The 18793-nt window shown below is 36.6% G+C and overlaps 4 protein-coding genes across 4 annotated transcripts; 1 reads left to right on the top strand and 3 right to left on the bottom strand.

The window, feature by feature from the left end:
* Positions 1-4488: 4488 nt before the first annotated feature.
* Positions 4489-5242, bottom strand: EAF01_008920 (uncharacterized protein; the record flags this gene model as incomplete). The annotated part of the gene is made up of 3 exons (XM_038917176.1): positions 4489-4718; positions 4825-4996; positions 5036-5242. The coding sequence occupies 3 exons, from the start codon at positions 5240-5242 to the stop codon at positions 4489-4491; spliced, it is 609 nt and encodes a 202-aa protein (XP_038767570.1).
* An 818-nt stretch (positions 5243-6060) lies between these two features.
* EAF01_008919 (uncharacterized protein) lies at positions 6061-7659 on the bottom strand (the record flags this gene model as incomplete). Its single annotated transcript, XM_038917175.1, has 1 exon — positions 6061-7659. One exon carries the CDS (start codon positions 7657-7659, stop codon positions 6061-6063), a length of 1599 nt encoding a protein of 532 aa, XP_038767569.1.
* A 4630-nt stretch (positions 7660-12289) lies between these two features.
* Positions 12290-14289, top strand: EAF01_008918 (uncharacterized protein; the record flags this gene model as incomplete). The annotated part of the gene is made up of 3 exons (XM_038917174.1): positions 12290-12534; positions 12601-12869; positions 13406-14289. The coding sequence occupies 3 exons, from the start codon at positions 12290-12292 to the stop codon at positions 14287-14289; spliced, it is 1398 nt and encodes a 465-aa protein (XP_038767568.1).
* A 676-nt stretch (positions 14290-14965) lies between these two features.
* Positions 14966-16967, bottom strand: EAF01_008917 (uncharacterized protein; the record flags this gene model as incomplete). Its single annotated transcript, XM_038917173.1, has 2 exons — positions 14966-16291; positions 16335-16967. The coding sequence occupies 2 exons, from the start codon at positions 16965-16967 to the stop codon at positions 14966-14968; spliced, it is 1959 nt and encodes a 652-aa protein (XP_038767567.1).
* Positions 16968-18793: the final 1826 nt, after the last annotated feature.

Below are 18793 nucleotides of genomic sequence, written 5' to 3'. Positions count from 1 at the left end.
GGTGGTGGTACCCAAGGAAAGACTTCTATCGAAAAGTGTTTGAACTCCCAGATCGAGTGGAGGACGCAATTAATTGCTTACAACGTGAGCGATATTCAAGGAAGATTCTGATTGAAGATGCTTATCACGATATTTCCATTACTAAGAGTGGTTTATCTGGCCAGACAAAATAGAGGAAACAGTCTTTGACAACTGAAGTATGAGAAGCTTGACTAGGTACCATTGAGGTTTCGACAGTGTCGCAAATGTTCGCTTAGGACCCTGACTACAAGGTCAAAGCAGTGTGGGTCAAGCAGTTCATGCAACAGAATGAATTGACCAATCAAGAAAGGTGATAGAAGCCAAGGGACCAAAGGATGAAAAAGATACTGGCAATTATCCATGATCCTCAACGTAGATGGTTCTGTAGAATATTCCATCGTCTTTAGGTTATGGGATTTTCTGGTTCGTGGACTCTAATAGGCTATAAATTGCCGATGGCATTGATTGAGTGGAACCCGAATTGGGACACTGGCCTTTTTGTGAACCGTTAGGAAAAGAGTGAACATTCCAGATTCAAGCATCAATCACCACGACCAGTACTTTTTGTCAACGACACTAAATGAGCAGTAATAAAGTCAAGAACAAGTAAAGCCGAACACTGTTCAACTCCTAAGGTCGCCCATACGCAACTCAAGTTTGCCATGAAATCACCAGACGGATTTTCGTGCAATATCGCAACCAACCTGACATCATCATACACATTTATTTCTGATGTAGCAAGGGTATGACGGACCCTTCATTGACTTGGAAACAAACAAGACGATATTGGTCGAGACATCGAATATCGGTCCTCAGAAGAATCGAAAGGTTCGTCCAGTAATCGCTAGAATGAGGCCTGACCTTGGAAGTTGGAAGCAAAGATCGAGGGGTGGAATATTCATGTGGCGTCCCCATGAAGCTCAAGGAGTATCAAGATGGCTAGGATGAAACCATTTCACTATTAATAATTAACGTGCTCTGAAGAATTCCCTAAAGACACGACGAACTGTGAGAACAAAACAGCACGACTAAGAGAATAATTCTGGTCATGTATCGCGTGTCTGTGGATATGTGAAGGGTTTGAAGTCGTGAGAATCGAATGATTGATTGATTGATTGTTGTTGAGTGATAACTCATGGTATCAAATTGTCTAGACGAAAAGGTACAGACTAGTCTTAGGTTAATCCAGCCTAGATATATTGTTCTTTATTCTCACGTGACTTAAACTCTTCCATCTAGGTTATCCTCGCATCAAATCGAGAGAATGGAAGAACTTCAATGGCGAAAATGATTATTTGGAGCTCGCAACCCGTTTCTAAGTTTTTGCGAGTTTCTCATCTTGTTACAAATTTCGTCCTTTCATCTCCACAAATCTTGAAGATAGAAGACGAGCCCCGATTTACATTCAAGCACACTGCAACCCGACGAACCAAGACCTTCACGGATACAGAAAGTGACATTGCCATGGAACTCGTCGCCTAAACACTTTCAATTATCTGACACTATAAGATGATATCTAGCGATCTATTATAGGAGTTCTAGATAACGACCTTTTCATATCTCCAGGGCTGACTTCCTTCTACTGCGCCACCATCAGAACCATGTTCCCCGTGAGATAGACCCCTAACAATTTTTCACCTGGGGTATATCCGTTCTTGTTACAGACAACAATTGTATCACACAATCAGAAATCCCCAGATAAGGTGAACTACTGTCCGAATCAACTTGTCTTGGAGGCTTGGTTGGACAGACTAGACACCTCCGATTCTCCGATTCAAAGCGACATATATTTGTTCTCGATCGTTGCCACTTTCCAGAATCATGACTTTCAATTACAATGTACAGAAGTATCCCTCTAGTTCTGTATAACATATGAAACTATGAAAGGTCACTACTGCATATCCTTAAGTTTGAGTACTTATGTAATGTATTCCAAGCTCGTGCATAAGATTCATGCTACCCCGTTATTTTAATCTATTCACTTCGCTAGCGAATCTCCTCGCACGTTTGATCGACTTTTCAGTGAAAATGCAATGGATTCTTTCTTCCCATGATTACATGCATAGCCCATCAGATAGTATACTAGTATTTACTTCTCCGATATGCAATCTAGAAGCCTGCTAGAGGCCCGCTCTTGTAGACCCTTGAACAGGTTTCCGAAGTCGGATGAAAACCGGAATCGATTTTGAGCTTATCGAGCCTCGCCCATTCTTAGCTATTCATCGCCACAAAATCACTCATAAAGTTTGTACATATTGCAATCTCGGGGTTTCGTTGTGCTTTTCTGCTCTAACAAAAGGGCTCTATTGCTTTTGAATTTTACAAATCCTGGCCTTGCATGCATACGTCAAATCAGTTCCTTGGGCCGCAAATATTTGATTCCCTGTATTCTAATATAAAATCACTATTGAATATAAGTTTTTCTTTCTTTGAGTACCGAAGCTCTTCTTAATATAGCGTCTAATAAGTGCCATATGACCTGTCATAACTAATTTCCCGAGCAGCCGGATTGCTATCTTCCGTGCTTAGAGTATTCAGATAAGTCCCTGGTTCTACCTTTAATCTCAGTCCCCTTTGAGATTACCAAAGATATGTCTCATATACTGAGAACTTGGCTAGGCGTAACCAGTATCTTCATCAATATTTCTGACAATCTAAGTGAACAAATTATGAATTATAATTTTTATAGAATTTGGATGTATTGAAAAATTGAAAAATTCTTATTAGCGAGCTATTTAGATGATATCAACTCCTCCGCCAACTCTTGAGCTTCTTCACTAGCGTTTGCGCCCTTAAACAAGCCCCTTCCTCTGCAAAGCTTCTACCTCCCACCGAATCTTTCCCTCCACTTTATTCTCTCCAAATTCAAGCTCATACAAACTCATATACTCGCGCGTCCCCTCTTTCTTATCCACCTCCAACCCCATCTTTAAGACCTCCAGAAAGCTGGGCAATATAGCCCTAATATCCCTCCCCATTGTATCCAAATAAACATTGCCTCTCCAAGAATCCCGAAATATTGATTAGATGATCTCGTCTCTTCTTCCTTACTCGATCCAATAGTCGCAATGTCAATTCTATTTCCCCGTTTGCAACTTGCTTCAGGGAGACTTCTTCTGGTAGGAATTAAAATCTGCTATCTGGAGCGCCGCAGTGAAGCACAAATGCACCAAAGGGATTCTCGAAAGGGACCACAGCATCTTTATGGCTGGTATATGCATCTTTATTCTTTAACTCTGGCTTAGATTCAATGAATATACCTAGCAGTATCTCAATAACAGCATTCTCAGGAACCTCAGCCTTTGTATCTAGCAAAGCAACAGCTAAGGGTTCTTTGGAGCGCAGTTGTGCGAAATAAGTCTTGGCGGATGTATGTGCGAAACTGGTAAATCACCAGCCAGAAAGCGAGAACTTGTATTCGAGACATCATTTTCTTTTTTCTTCCTCTGTCCAGCCATTGAGAAAATCATCTGCAGGCATGAATTTCATCAATATATCCCAGAATACTGATACTGACCTTAATATCGATGCATCGCCTCCCAGATCTTTTGTAATCAGATTATCGTTGAATTCCACATAAAGAATTTTCAACAGAGGTTTTCTTAGAGGTCAGCTTCTAGAATCATAATAATAATAATAATGATAATAGTATTCTAGTATTAGTGGAAGACTTAGTCACTTTAGCTTAAGGAATAAATCGAATATATATGAGAGTTGAATTGAAGTCAAATTATAAGAAAGAGCTTGAATGGATTTGAATTTGCTTGCTTTTTCTAGGTTTTCTTTGAAGAATATTCTAGGTTTGTATAATTTATAATTAAATTCTAGTAGCTTCTATGCTTCTAAATGAAATCGATTTGAATCGAATTTTATAGAATCATTTATATTATAAAAAGAAAGTACAGTTGATCAATTTAGTCTACTTTATTAATAATCTTCTATATGATTTTAATACATTCTATTTCATTATGGATCAATTTGATAAAAGATATAATAACATAATGATATAATAATATAATTTTATAATATAAAATCATATTCTATATGTATTAGTCATCAATATATCTCTTAATTAGTAAGATAATAATAAGTGATTTAGTATACTTATTATGGAATCTCATAGGTTTTATCCAGTCGCGGGATTTACCCATGTTTTTATAGAGCTTTTCAAGGAAAGTTGAGACGAATGAATGCACGAATGTAGTATTCTTCATATCCGTGATGGTCTCATCGGAGAATAAGTTCAGCGTTTTTCCGAAACGTAGGAGTTGCATAAAACCTGCGATAGAATAATTGATACACCAAGATGTCAAGCCTTCTCTTTGGAAATCTTGCGCCGCCCAAGTGAGAGCAAGCGGGTAGGTAGTCCACTCACCCAGTTCATCGAATGTTTCCTTACTCGCAGATGTTGAATTATGTTTTTCAGAAACCAAGTGATTGCATCTCTGCTATGTAGCATTTCTGCATCTATATTTCCTTTCTCATTGTCAAAGCCGGCATCAGCGTAGTTCTTGACCTCAGTGTACGATCCAAAATTATTGTAAATAATTGCCCCATAGCTGGAACGCCAATTTTGAGCCCAGCATTGAGCGCCTTATACAACTGCTGGTGAATGTACAGTCTGTTACTCCCAGTGTACTCTAGAGTGGGAACAACAGTGGAGAGTTCTTCTCCGTGAATAGAATGACCTGGTCTCGCTAGATATTTCCTGATCAGCAATCAAGCCCGCCGCACGGGATACGTCTTCGAGTTTGATCGTCAATTATCAGACCCTTTAGGCGACAAGGAATGATCGAAGTTCACTCAGCTTTCCGCGGGACTTGCAGGCTAGAAGCAGAGCATCGAGTGCTTCGTCGGCAAGGAGTAGATCAAGATCTTCATCCGAGATAACTCCCGCTCGAAGAAGCATGTCAATGTCCACCAAAGTAGGTTGAGAATTGTTGTGAGCCGCGTTCCATTCTTCGTCCAAATTAAGCTAAGCTAGTGCTAAAATTCTCGTTTCCGCTATTGGGACATGAATGTCCAACTTCGTGATCCTTTGAATCAGCTCTGCTTCGCTAGGGAGACTAGTTGATTTCTCCCACGCATCGTGATCTTCTGCTTGATCTAATGCTGTAAAAGCGCCTTTGCTGGCTATTACATAGATTCGGTTGCTTTCATAATCTTTGAATAGACAAAGTGCATTTGCACGGTTTGCATAGGATGTGATACCCATAGACATATTTGCATGATTTGGTGGATTTCTTGTATGCGACGTGATCAAAAACACCGTCGCGCAATCAAATACTCCCAGTTCTTGTCCTAGTCCCGCAAGCCGGTACACCTAGGAATCGGGAATCTCTCCATCCGTAAGTAAAAACCAAATATTGGAATCACGAATCGCTTGCATCGAATTTTGGTTCCTCAAAACATATTGTGGCTGCGTTACGCCCTGATCCTGAGCCTAGAAGCATTGTTCCCAATTCGTTGGGTCTTGACAGTTGCTACCCCATCTCGTGACTCTATCTTCATCTTTTCGATTAGAGTCTTCGTGGATTCCATTTGCAAATTATGTTTTGAGATGAATCGAATGCCAACTGTAGATCAAGAAGCATCGAGAGCGAAATACTTTCTGGCATTAGCAAATGAGGTGTATTCAATTTTCTCCTCGTCGCCTGCCTCGAGAACTACTTTCCATGAAGCCATATTTGATATATAGCTCTATCTTCAAGAATAAAACTGATTGTGAAATATGTAGATCAATGAAGATGACCATCAATTAAATACAAGTTAAATACATATTGATTTGAGTCAAGAATACAGACATTAGGAGTCAACCCCCAATTTACTGTGCCACCCCCACCAATTGATTCGCCCAATATCAATGAGTAACGCAAGTATCCCCGATTATATTTTCTAATCAATTTCGGCCAACGACAGAAAGGGGCGACTGGTGCAATTGTGGGCATAAGTCAACTACCCCACTTTCCGACCACCCCCTGTTTCCGACCACCTAAAAAATTCATATTATCTACACTTAAAACTTTAATAACTCAATAACTATTGAACTTCAATGAAATCGCCTGTAGAATCACTTTCTATAGCACTAGAGCTATCATCTACCTCATCTTCACGATCTCCAGCTTCAATTTGTGTACGCCTTATAGCTCTAATCCCTGCGAACTTCGAATTTGGAGATACCACAACCTTTCGCCTTTTTCTAGGTAATGCTTCATCTAATTGATATTCTAGCTTTCTAATCTTATTCTCTGCCTCTAAGAGTTCATAATCCTTAGCATCGAATCCTTTTATAATCTTGCGAAATAGTAATCTTCGTGTTGGCAAATCGATCTCCTTCTCTTGAATCATTATATCTCTATATTTTCTGATATCGGCTCCTTTTTGAGGGGTTTTCCATTGAATAAACGATGAATATATATTCCATTGAAGAATAGGATCATCATCAGATTCAGGATTAAGTGATAAAACCTCTCTATTGCTATTTTCAAGCAAAAGTCGACTCATAAGAGGTTTAGCCATATTTTTGGGCCAAAGACCACTAGCTTGCCACCCAGACTTGATATTTTGAATAGTTAAACCTTCTATTCTAGCCTTCTGATAGCAAGAAAGGAAATTGCGCTTTCCAATTGGTGAGGAATCGGATAATAGACTTAATTTATTAAGTTCGATTCGATATGCACTTTTTAGGGGTGAGAACACAGATAAATCGAGTGGTTGTAGTACGTGTGACGTATGTGGTGGGAGAAATAAGAGATATATGTTGTTATTAAAGCATTCTAACATAAATGCTGTAGTTTCATGGCTTCCGTGTCCGTCCAAAATGAGGAGTCTTGAATTTTCCGGCTGAATAGGGGTAGTTTGAGGGATATAGATCTTTTTCAGCCATTCTAAAGCTGTAGCATCTGTAGTCCATCCATTTTCTGTAGCGGTAAAGTTCCAACCCTTGAATAGAGTCAAATCTGTTGGAAACCATTGTTGTTGAACTGATTTTCCCTTATATATTACAAGGGGAGTAATGCTTTTTCCATTGGCTGAAATGCATTCTATAAAAGAGGTCCAAATTCGAGATCCAGGTTGCTTTTTTTGAATAAATCTTCGATCAGTGCTTCCTACTACTAGTCCATTAAGACCCTGACCCTCCATTATACCTGCTTCATCCATATTCCATCTGTTGGCCGGCTTAATAGCCTTGATTTCAGGGATTGCGAGGTTCCGGAACCACTTCTTAATAATATCAGATGTAGCACCTGAAACTCGTGCAGAATCGATTTGATGTTGCTTCTTAGTTCCAATATTAGGATGCCTTCGAAAAAAGCTATGTATCCATTTCTTTCCAAGTGAGGGATCCTCCCCTCGTACAATAAGGAGGTGCTCTGCCATCTCTCTGATTTGACGATGTGTAGGGCTAGTACCAAGAGCTTCCTGTACTAATATCCATTCTGCTAGTCGATTCTCCTGAATTGGAGATAACTTTTGAAGTATTTGGGCGCCTTTTTGATGCGAAACTCCACCATATATTCGATCGTGAAGTGTGGTACGTGGAACACCATAATCCAAGCTAGCTCTTCGTATGCTTGCTCCATTTGTAATCGCTCTAAGAGCCTCTGCGATATCTTCTTCGGTATATCTATTCTTCATATCACAATTATAATAATATCAAAATTTCAAATCAATTGATTAAAGCATTGTTGAGTTATTCAAAGTATAAATTTTATAATTACTTAAAGCGGTGTGGTTTTTGAGGTGGTCGAAAAGAGGGGGTGGTCGGAAAGTGGGGTAGTTGACTTATTGGTTCGTAGATCTTGGCGATCGGGAACATTGATCCCAAGAGCTTCAAATGCCACGGCACAACTTTGGAATTAATTTATGTTCACAATTATCACGGAATACTTTCTGAGATAATTTGTTGCCCTAGCCAAAACTTCTATGTGTGGATATATCTCGAGCATAAATCTACGTACAGAAGTACAGATTATATCCACTTGCGGAGAACAGTTCCGGCCTTCGTGGCAACAGATCATGACTTTCATGAGTACGTCTCCTGAACCAGCATAAAAAGTGAATTTGCTGAATTTAGACTACAATGATGACTCGTTATCTGAGGTATAACCAGTCTGACACTCATCATACAGATCAAGTGAGGCAAAAGCAATTTAAATGACAACATAGGAATCGACTGCTTTCCATTTTCCTTTCTCTACATATCACCTATCTCAAATCATACTCAGAATATTTTACGGACTCTTCAACTTTAGACGCATACTTTTAGAACTAATTTGAATGCACAGATCAGATCAGACTCCATCAAATAATCTGTTCATTTTGATAACAGATTTCGGATCCCTATTTGAATATTAAATTATGGATTCTATAAAATGTGCCTATTTTTAGTACATTTCATATATTTAATAAATCAAAAAGGTAAATTATCTCAAAATGATATCAAAAAACTCATATTTCCTTTAAAATTTATATAGAAAAATAAAAATACAGATTAAAAACAAGAGTTATTATTTTCAAACATATAAAAGATTCGCGAATTTATAAGCTGTTATAGATTTTTATAGTTTAAAACTTTAATAGATACAATTTAAAGCTTTAGATTATAAATACCTTAAGTTTTTAAAAAAAAAATTAAATTTTTTTTTAGATATTAAATTTGATTAGATAAAGCTATTCCTATATTTCTTCTAAATTGAAATAAAGTTGTTTTTATATTTGCTTATTCAATTGTTTAAACATTAATAGCAAATTGAAAATCGGATTTTTTTATATAAAGATTCATATATATACTCTACTTTTTTTTTTCTTTTGTATAGATTTTATATCGAAATCGATCTATAAATAAGAAAACGAAATATAGGAATTCGTTTTTTTGAAAACGAAAAAGTATTATTGTGGAATTCGTTATAACAAAAAAAGATAGATTATTTAACAAATTCTGATTGGAATTGATATTCAAATGAGCTTTTAATAACTTCCATTACAGTTTCTCAGGTAACATTAAAGATCGCACAGTCTATGACTTCACAATTGGTATAGGGGCTTGCAGGTGGATAAATCACTAATAATTTCCCTGTGGAATGTTAATCCATCCATCGATAAAGTCATTAGACCAACAACAGATACTCCATGAAGAACGAGATAGGGCGGTATTTGATTTCTTGCGGTGAACATCAATACTATGCAGCAGCTTGGCATCGCGACTATGCTCTTCACATAGTGACATCATTTCAAGATACTGGTATATCATAATGGCGGTTCGTAAAGTGCATCTCAGCATTCCAAGTGTAGCAATTTCATATACATCAGTGTCTATTCCATTGGATATTGATGTCAGTTCAGCTACAACCCCAGTAAGTCTTCCTGATTCCTGATAGTATATCATAGCGACAAATTCGAAAAATGAGCCAGCAACCTTCATTATCATTTGCTGAATCTGACTTGGCTCATAGTCAAATTTGAGTCAATCTACGGTGGGGGTAATTTTTTTTTTTCATCGCCATGGCCCTATGATTCTCTTTTTCTATCGTCTTGGAACTTACGAATTCAGATGATTCAACTTCATTGTTCGATAATCTCCAAAGCATACAGAAGAAATGACGAGCAAGTCACCGTCGAGCCGATCAATCCCACGATATGGGCTAGGTGCAAGGTGAATCGGCATTTGGATCGTTACTCTTGTGCTTTGGAAAAGATGGCTTGGACATGCAATATGCCATTCAGATAATCTGTGAAGAAATATCTCAGTAAGAGAACAATGAGCGGTCGCATCTAATGCGTAGATCTCGCGATGTGCTTCGAAATTTCTCAGAATGCAGATTCTCTGTATGCACAAACTATTTATGTTCCAGACAAACTTATGTTCCTGAAACAACGGGTGTACTTCATTGACTGATACTGTTAGGATTCAAATAAACATGAGTAAATGGAAAAAGCTACGGAAATTACTCAGCCAATGATATAGTACGCTAGGCAGAAAGGTAAGAGTGCCTATTGATGAACGTCTGTTCCCTTTCTCAGTAGCATGGGCTGATTCTTTGATACCTGCTTAAGCTTTATTAAGTGATTAATCATTTGCCTGATGCTGTCTTCGATGAGGTAAAGGGGTTGTTAGAGCTCGACCGGATACAGCACGAGCAGAGGGCTTGTTATAGCATTCCATTCGAATACCTCATACTTCATAAAGTCCAATGCCACCAGAAACAAGCGAGGGTAGCAGTAGACGATCAAATATGCCCCCTCCACCTCCTCCACAGCGAGTTCAATCTTTTGCCACTTCGTGTAAGCTAGTTGTCTATATGTTGTGGATGTGGTGAAAGATTTGACAGAACGGTTCCTGGCTGCTATTATTGTAATGCAAATATTTCCATGCGCTTGATGCCTGGAAGCCCGGACGCTCAGTGGGTTGAGCCTAAAGACAAAACATGTCCTTCAGGTATTTTTACGGGTACCGAGAATAGCCAGCAGTAAAAATAAGATGGTGGTATGGACTCTTGGTGTATTTTGAGAAACCCTCGTCCCTGATTCCATGGTTTGATGGAGCACACCTCTCATAATCTTATTTCATTTGATACTGCATTGAAAATGCACCCCTTGTCGTTGAAGTTTTCGAAAACCGCACAAACAACAAAAAGATACAGATATTGGATATTGGATATAGTTGCGCGAGCCCTTCCAGTAGGAATTAATTAGATGACAAGAGTGGAAAAGAGATACGGTGCACTGTCCGCAAGACTGAGGATACAGATAGATAATATACACGTTGCTTTTACGAAGTCTTCTTTCCAAATACTTAATCATCAAGATTTACTCCACTTGACCTCAGTGATCAGCAAGTTAATACTTTAATCGATTGCAAAGTAGTACGAAATTGAGAAATAGACTACTGCAAGTCACGAATACCATTTTCCTTGGTAGTCCAGACTGTTTTGAGCTTAGACCGCACATCAGAAAATGCTAGTATGAAACTTAAAATCAACTACTCTTTACTAAGATGGATAGTAGAACACTTGGTAAGTATTCACGTCATTTGTAACTGCTGGTTTATTTTCTCGCAATTACCAGCTATTACATACTGTGAGATTCTATAATAAGTATACTAAATCACTTATTAATATCTTACTAATCAAGCTATATATATATTAATAATATAAGTATAATATGATTTTATATTATAAAATTATATTATTATATTATGATATAGCTATATCTCTTATCAAATTGATTTATAATGAAATAGAATAAGATGAAATCATATGGAAGATTGTTAATAAATTAACTAAATTGATTGGTTGTATTTTTCTTTTATAATATAAAATGATTCTATAAGATTCGATTTAAATCGATCTTATTTATAAGCATAGAAACTACTAGAATTTCATTATAAACTATATAAACCTAGGATATTCTTTAAAGAAAACCTAGGAAAAGCAAGCAAATTCAGCTCAATTAAGCTCTTTCTTATAATTTGTCTTCAATTCAACTCTTATATTATATTCGATTCGTCCTTCAAGCTAGAGTGACTAAGTCTTCCACTATTACTAGAATATTATTATTATTATTATATTCTGGAAAATTACCTCCAATACATACAGGTTACAAATTTGAAAGTTCGAACATCTCGAGAGTCGAGATTGAGGGATATCAGGCACCCCTTCCGTGTATGTTTTGGAACCTAGAACCAGCAACTTCCCCATGTCTGGACCTGAAGACAATCTAAGAAAGCAATGTAGACATCGAGCTTGAAGTTACGTAACGTATATGATAGATAGTTCATGAAACTGAGAGGGTGACTATCGTAGTTAGTATGCTGACTATCTAATAAGGCAATGAGAAAAGTTTTGTACTGAAAATTTCCCTATAGTTAACTTTAATCCTGGAAAGTTGTCATAATTAGTATGTTTAAGGCTTCCAATGAACCTCTTGGTAAGAAAAATTTTGCGTTTTTGTTCTAGTGTCATTTTCATTATCTTATTCTCTTTTCTAGTTCTAGGATATCTGACGTCAAGATCCAGTGTCCTCAGCCCATACTAAATTAGAGACTTCTAGTGCACCCATCTTATCTATTATACTAGTAAATTGGGGAGATACAACGAAGAATCAATCAAGATACAGTTTGAGTAGCTCCAACACTAGGGAGGTAGTTTAATTAGTTTTAGGACACATGCATCGATTCATTTTATTATATATATCATTATCTCCCTCTCCCTTCACTGTTCTTCTTATTATTTCACTTATTTGGTTTCGTTTTCAGCATCTACTCAAGATGGCTTCAAATTCAACTCCTTGGATGAACACCTCGTCTTGGTCGCCTAGTCGAACAAGTACTAAAAATCCCTTTGATGATAGTAATGAAGATCCATTTGATGACATGCACGCAACGCCTCTACAAGATATTGAAACTAGTACCACTGCACGCCTGTCCAGCGAAACGCAACAAAGAGATGCAGCTGATCAATCCGGTGCTCTCTCAGAAGAGGAACGTATAATTGAGGACATTCGAAATGAGCGGTCAGTATTTTGACATCTACTGAGATATTAACAACCCTTAAATATTCATGCTAACACTCATGCTAGTCTGTCATGTGAAATTTGTTTAGAACCCGTACGCTTTGCAAAGGATCGTTACTTGTGGAATTGCAAGTCTTGCCATGCTGTTACTCACCATCGATGTACGCTATTATGGGCCAAGGCAAAACCAGTTGGAAGGACCCTTGCTTGGAAATGTCCCAAATGTGAAAATATTGAACGATCGAGCCCCAAGGGAAAATGCTGGTGTGAAAAGGGTAGCCCATTACATGACCACCCTACCATCCCGAACGCGTGCTTTGATGGTGTTTGCGATAGTAGGTCAAAATGTGCCCATGGAAACAAGTCATCTTGCCGAAAGCCATGCCACCCAGGGCCATGCAAGTATGAATGTGGAAGGTGCGCAAATGATCGTTCGCCCAGCCCGCAGAATATGCATACTATTTGGGGTAGATTCAAAAGCAAGAGACTAAACTTCTGCACTATTTTCTGCAAGTCTATCCTCATTTTAGCTTTATTTGGGGGTATCTGTACCTTTATCGCCTTTCACATTAAGTGGCATACACAACCATACTTATATCCTCGTTTTAAAGGCAGTCTTTATTTTGTAGAATCACTTTGTTTACTTGTGGTTGGAATATTCTACTTCCTTTTCGGAGGATCATACTGCATTAACTGCTTAAGTGGGGGGACGAAGTTCTTCCTGGAGATACTCAACGGCATTCCGGGACAGACTGGATACAAATTTAGATTTTTACGAGCAGTTATAGGAGGGGTCTTATTAACGTGCTGTATTTTGGGACTGTATATCACGCCAGTCATTGGGTATGTAGACTAACCCTCTTCATATTAGTTATTATTGGAATTCGACTGATGTTTGCTACATTTAGAATCGTTGGTGGTCCAGACATACAATGGTATAATCAGATGAAGGACTCTTGCCATGGGTTTAACACCCGGGTCGAGATAGGTACTCGTTTCGCAGCGTCAACATACACTCTCCACAGTCTCAATGCCTCTATCGACAATCAAACCTTCTACCTCGCTCCCGTACTTGCACCAAAATTTGGTAGCAAAGAGCCTTATCAATACTTTCATCGTTTCTCTGGTAACACAACCAATACTGCAAATTTTGCTATCGATGTTGATGTAGATAATGGTGTCTGGCGCGAAGTGCATTTCGATGGAACCGATGAGCTCACGAGATGGTGGGCTAGCGGCCGAAAACAATACCCTTCAGTCCATCCTGTCTTTGATAACATCACTACGATTGAAAGTGCAACCAAGCTCAATGGTACTTTCGTAATACGCGACGGTCACCTCTGGATGCCCGATTTCGATTTGATAATTCAAGGATTAGAAGATTCGCGCAAGCATGCCGAAATCGAACCTTTCATTCGTGTGTTCGACACACAGGGTCTTCCTCACTCACGAACTGAAAAGCTGCTGAGTCCCAAGTGGAACTGGAACAATAGATACGACCCGAATATCGTAATGCGTACAGCAAGTTCTGGTCATGGCAGGCAGAGATTGGATATGTGTATAAAAGAAAACTTTTATTACGCCTCCAGCGGAGCACAGCAAAAGCTTGATGGCGTAAGTGATGGATCCATTATGCCATTGGCTGTTATTGCCGCTTTCAGAATGAGAATGAATGAGATGTACGCATTGAAATCCGGGAGACCTTTCAATACCAAAAAATATTCGGAGTATGATGACGTTAAGCGTATAGCATAGGTAGCATAGGTCAATAGTTCTATCCATAGCACTAATATAATCATTACTTAAAGAGAACATCAATTCCATTACATCTCATAACTGAGCTGCTTCTCAGCTAATGATAATTTTTTACCTATTACTTCTTTGACTTGAGATTAGTATGATAGCGGATTCACTTCCATAACATTTCGTGCATTGATCAGTCAATTAACACCTAAAATCGTCTCTAACCACCATCTAGACTTGAATACCTATTCGTTAGGCCATCTTCATTTTTTCTAGGGTTCTTTGATGGCTTAATGATATTGGAAAGAATCAAAGGGAATTATCAAGGAGCAAGATCTTGTAATCGCCTCATATTTTCCCCTGAAGAGGACCCTGCTTTATGATATTCAAGTATCTCATGTAATTATATTGAAACTGTGAGGTTTAAGATCTCATAATATTTCACCGAGGAACTAGATTCCAATCTAGTACTTAAATCTAGAAAAAACGAATCAAAAATGAGATATTGTTTCGTAACGAAATTGTAAACTAATGTGGAATTGCTATCAGAAAAAAAAGTTCACAAGCTGCCATACGCTTCCAGAGATCTTGATATAAGATTACAACACAGCCACACGTAATTAATAACGAAGCGAGAGTGCACTCGAAAACAATAGTGCAATGCACATGCTTCTTTTAAATTGAAAAATCATATCTCAATTAATACTTCCTCGTGCCTTGATTCTTCAAAAAGTCTTGTAAAGTAACCTGACGAGTCGCAGATAATAAAATTATCATCTCGGTAGATTGTCCCCTTGCAAGGTTCTGTAAACTCCTTTGGTACCATTTCGTCAGTGAACTCAAATTCGTGAGTACCGCATTCTTTTCCTAATTCTGCTAATAAACGTTTGAAATCATATGGCAGCTTCTGGTATGCATTTTCCTGTTCCTTCAAGTATGAATTTGTCGATATTTTTTCCCCATGTAGGCGCTCGTTCAATGCGGCTTGGATGCCTCGTTGACACCATCTTGTTAACGGACCAATTCTCCGAGAACTGAAGTCTGACTCCTCAGTCTTCTCTTCGAACTCCTTTAGCTCATTACTGAGATTTTCCATGGCAGTTTTATCACCCGCGAAAAGATATTTTGTCAAACAAGTTTGTAAACAACCGATTTTGTCTCCCTGCATGTCTGCTTGTATGTGCGACAATTCGTTTAGTACTTCTGAAGGTGACTCAGATGTGTAAAACATTTCTTGCAAATATTGTACTACCAGAGAGTAATCGCCATTCTTACGAGAAATCTCTAACCCCAGCGTAAGCAAGTTCTCCGGTGTGCTTCGAGACTGCCTTTTCCAGTGCACGGGGGTTAAATTATGAGGGCTTAATGGGACGTAGATTGGCAGATTAGAAGTGAATATAACAGCCCCTTGAGATTGCTTTATGTACTTATAATCTGGAGTTTGGCGTGGATTGGACGGTAGTTCTCTCGCTAGTCTTTGGGTGGCCAAAGCCCATTTTAAATAGGGGCTCGTTTGAACGTTCTCTGGGTTGCTCAGACTGAGCGAAATTGCGAACTGGTTGGTATGAGCCATGGCTTGATTTACGATCTTCGTGATCGAAGGATCATGTTGACTGCTGTGCGATAGTAATTGAAGCGAGATAGTCACTAATAAGTCAAGGAGGGCTAAGTCTGTAGACTCGTCGCCATGGGAACGGTGTGTCCAGTCAAACACAAAATGGAACCAGCCACTGAATTCTAATTTGTCTGGTTTCGGAATGTTCTTGGAGGCTGCCTGTTGCCGACTTTTGAAAAATAGTGTAATGGCATCTGCAACTCCATATCTGGAACAAAGAGCCAGGAAAAGGTCTCGCATGTCCCATATTCTGTTAGTCGAGAGAAGATGCTTGTACAAACTGTGCCAGTTTAACGAACTATCTATTATACTTTCTGGATCTTGATGGGCATCTTCTGGTAGCTTTGTGTACTTCACTAGTTCGGAATCAAGCCGGACTATATTACAAAGCAATTGTACCTACAGATTAATCAAACAAAACTCAACACTCAGCGAAATGAACTGACCTGAATTGAATCAAGGTTCTCAAATTTGCCAGTGACTTCAATTGGACTTCATCAGTCTCCACATTTTTCATTTCACCATCGAGCAGGTAGCCAAAAGCACGCCGTTTTCCCAACTCAAACACAGAACGCAAATACTGACTAGGAATCTGTCCACAGTCGCTCAACTGCTTCACCAAAGTCGAGTCTTTATCTTTAGCAAATTTCACCAAAGTCTCGTAGGCACCCTGCTTCAGTAGAGTATCCACAAAGTCTAGAACAAATTCTGGATGATCTTTCAAGTCCGATGGACAAGATTCGAAAAGATCTTTGGCGGCATCGAATTTACCCTTCCTCGTAAGACGAGAAAAATCTTCCAGGTATGCCTCAAGATCATATTCACAGTCAAAAGTGACTTCCATACTTCCTGTGGAACCTGGAGTCTCGGCTAAAATCAATGTCTCTCCTTCTGATATCGGTGCAGGCAGAGGTTTTTCTTCGCGAGATCTAAACCCACTTTCGGTATCGCCTGCTGTGATTGGTGGGCAATTGTGCTGAGAATCTTCCACCCATTTAGTTTGAGGCTGAGAACTTTTACTCTCAGGTTGTCGTTCAGTATATTCATCATTGCCGATGTGTAATACTTCCGACATTTTGAAAGGTCTATGCTTTCACACTCACAGTATATTAGATATACCTTCAATTATTGCATCCAAATAATTGATGTGTTTAGGTAGAGCTAAGAGAGGAAGGATAATTAGGCTGCGCAACGGGTACCCGCAGGGCGGATAATAACCTCGACAGATAATTCGCGAATAATCCGTCTACAAAACAAATAATTCAGAATCTAGACAGATAGCCTATAAATAATTTACAAATTATTTATAAATAATTCGTTACAATATAAAATAAAATAAAATAAGATAAAATTAGAGATATAAAATAATTAATATATTATACTAATCTTTATGTTAATCGTTTTACTTATAATTATATATTTATTATATATTATTATATATTATTAAAAGAAGTAGAAATTATTATATAAATAATATTATTATAGAATATTACCAAATAATAATATTATTAATTATATGATTTTTTTAATAATATTATTAATAAATCAGATTATTTTATTTAATATTAGAATTATTTTTATTACTATATATTTTCAATATATTTAAATATAAATTATAATTCCTTATTAATATAAAAGTAATTCATTATTATTTTCTATAAATAGTATACAAGCATTATATCCTTTACTTGAATAATTACTTGTTTTATATAAATAATATACAAGTTTATTATTAATGATTATTAACTTTTTATTAATAAATAAATATAAAAATCTACTTTCAAATTTAATTATTATAGTAGATTCTATAGCTTTTTATAAAGTCTTTAAGATTGAACTTTGAATTCGAAAGAAACTATAATTGTATATAATTTCTTTTATTAATTAATTAAATAATAATTTCGAAATAAAAAGTTCTATCGATTTTTAATATTGTTGAATTTCTTGAAGTATAACAATTACATATATTTTAAAGTTTTATATTAATCATTATACTAATCATTTAATTTTTTATCAGATTTAAATTTCCTTTTCTTTTTGTTTATATTATAAATATATGATTTTTTAGTTTGTAATTATATTTTTATATTATTTAAAGTAAGTTGAATTATATCTAACTTTAAAAGAGGTATATTACGTTTTGCTAAAAGATTAATAGCTATTTAAAAATAAATCAGAGTGATTTAGCTTATTAATATCGATTATAGTGTAAATAGCTTAGGAATATTAATGAAAAAAGAATAGGCTGAAATATGAATATAACAAATCAAAGATTGGAAAAAGTAATATTTAAATGAGAATTAAACCCTCATTCTAAAAGTAAGCAAATATACATTTAATACCTTTTTTATTTCAAAGACTTTAATTTATTTCAAGCCTTTTCAATCCTTAATATTAAATTTAATCTTTATACTAATCTTTATATTAATAATTCAATATACCTTCTAAATATAAAGCTTTTATTAAATTATCTAATAACTCTTATATTATTAAAGCTCGAAATCAATTAAATAATCGAAATAAATTTAAGATTTAAATTAAAAAAGCTAAAATAAGCGATTAAGCAGTAATTACTTATCAATTAAATACTATTTATTAATCAAATAAATAAATCCAAGTAAATAAGCTTAAACAAGTTTATATAAAAGAGTAGATCAAGAATAAAATGATTTATAAATAATAAACTAAAATAAGCTTATTTTTTCCTTATTAATATTAATTTTAATTTTATTAAAAAGGTAACAGGTGTTTATATATCAATTATTATATAAAAATTAGATTATGAAGATAAGGGAGATTAATTTGTATAAGTTTATAATAAAAATAATAATTTTGAAGATTGTAAAAAAGACAATAAGGTTTTTTAAGAGTGAATGTAGAGAGATAATGATGAATATAATG

Source organism: Botrytis porri (assembly GCF_014898465.1).
Source record: "Botrytis porri strain MUCL 3234 chromosome Unknown BPOR_012, whole genome shotgun sequence".
NCBI classification, from domain to species: Eukaryota; Fungi; Ascomycota; class Leotiomycetes; order Helotiales; family Sclerotiniaceae; genus Botrytis; species Botrytis porri.
The sequence above is the reverse complement of the archived record's forward strand: the minus strand, read 5'-3'. Positions and strand labels throughout refer to the sequence as shown.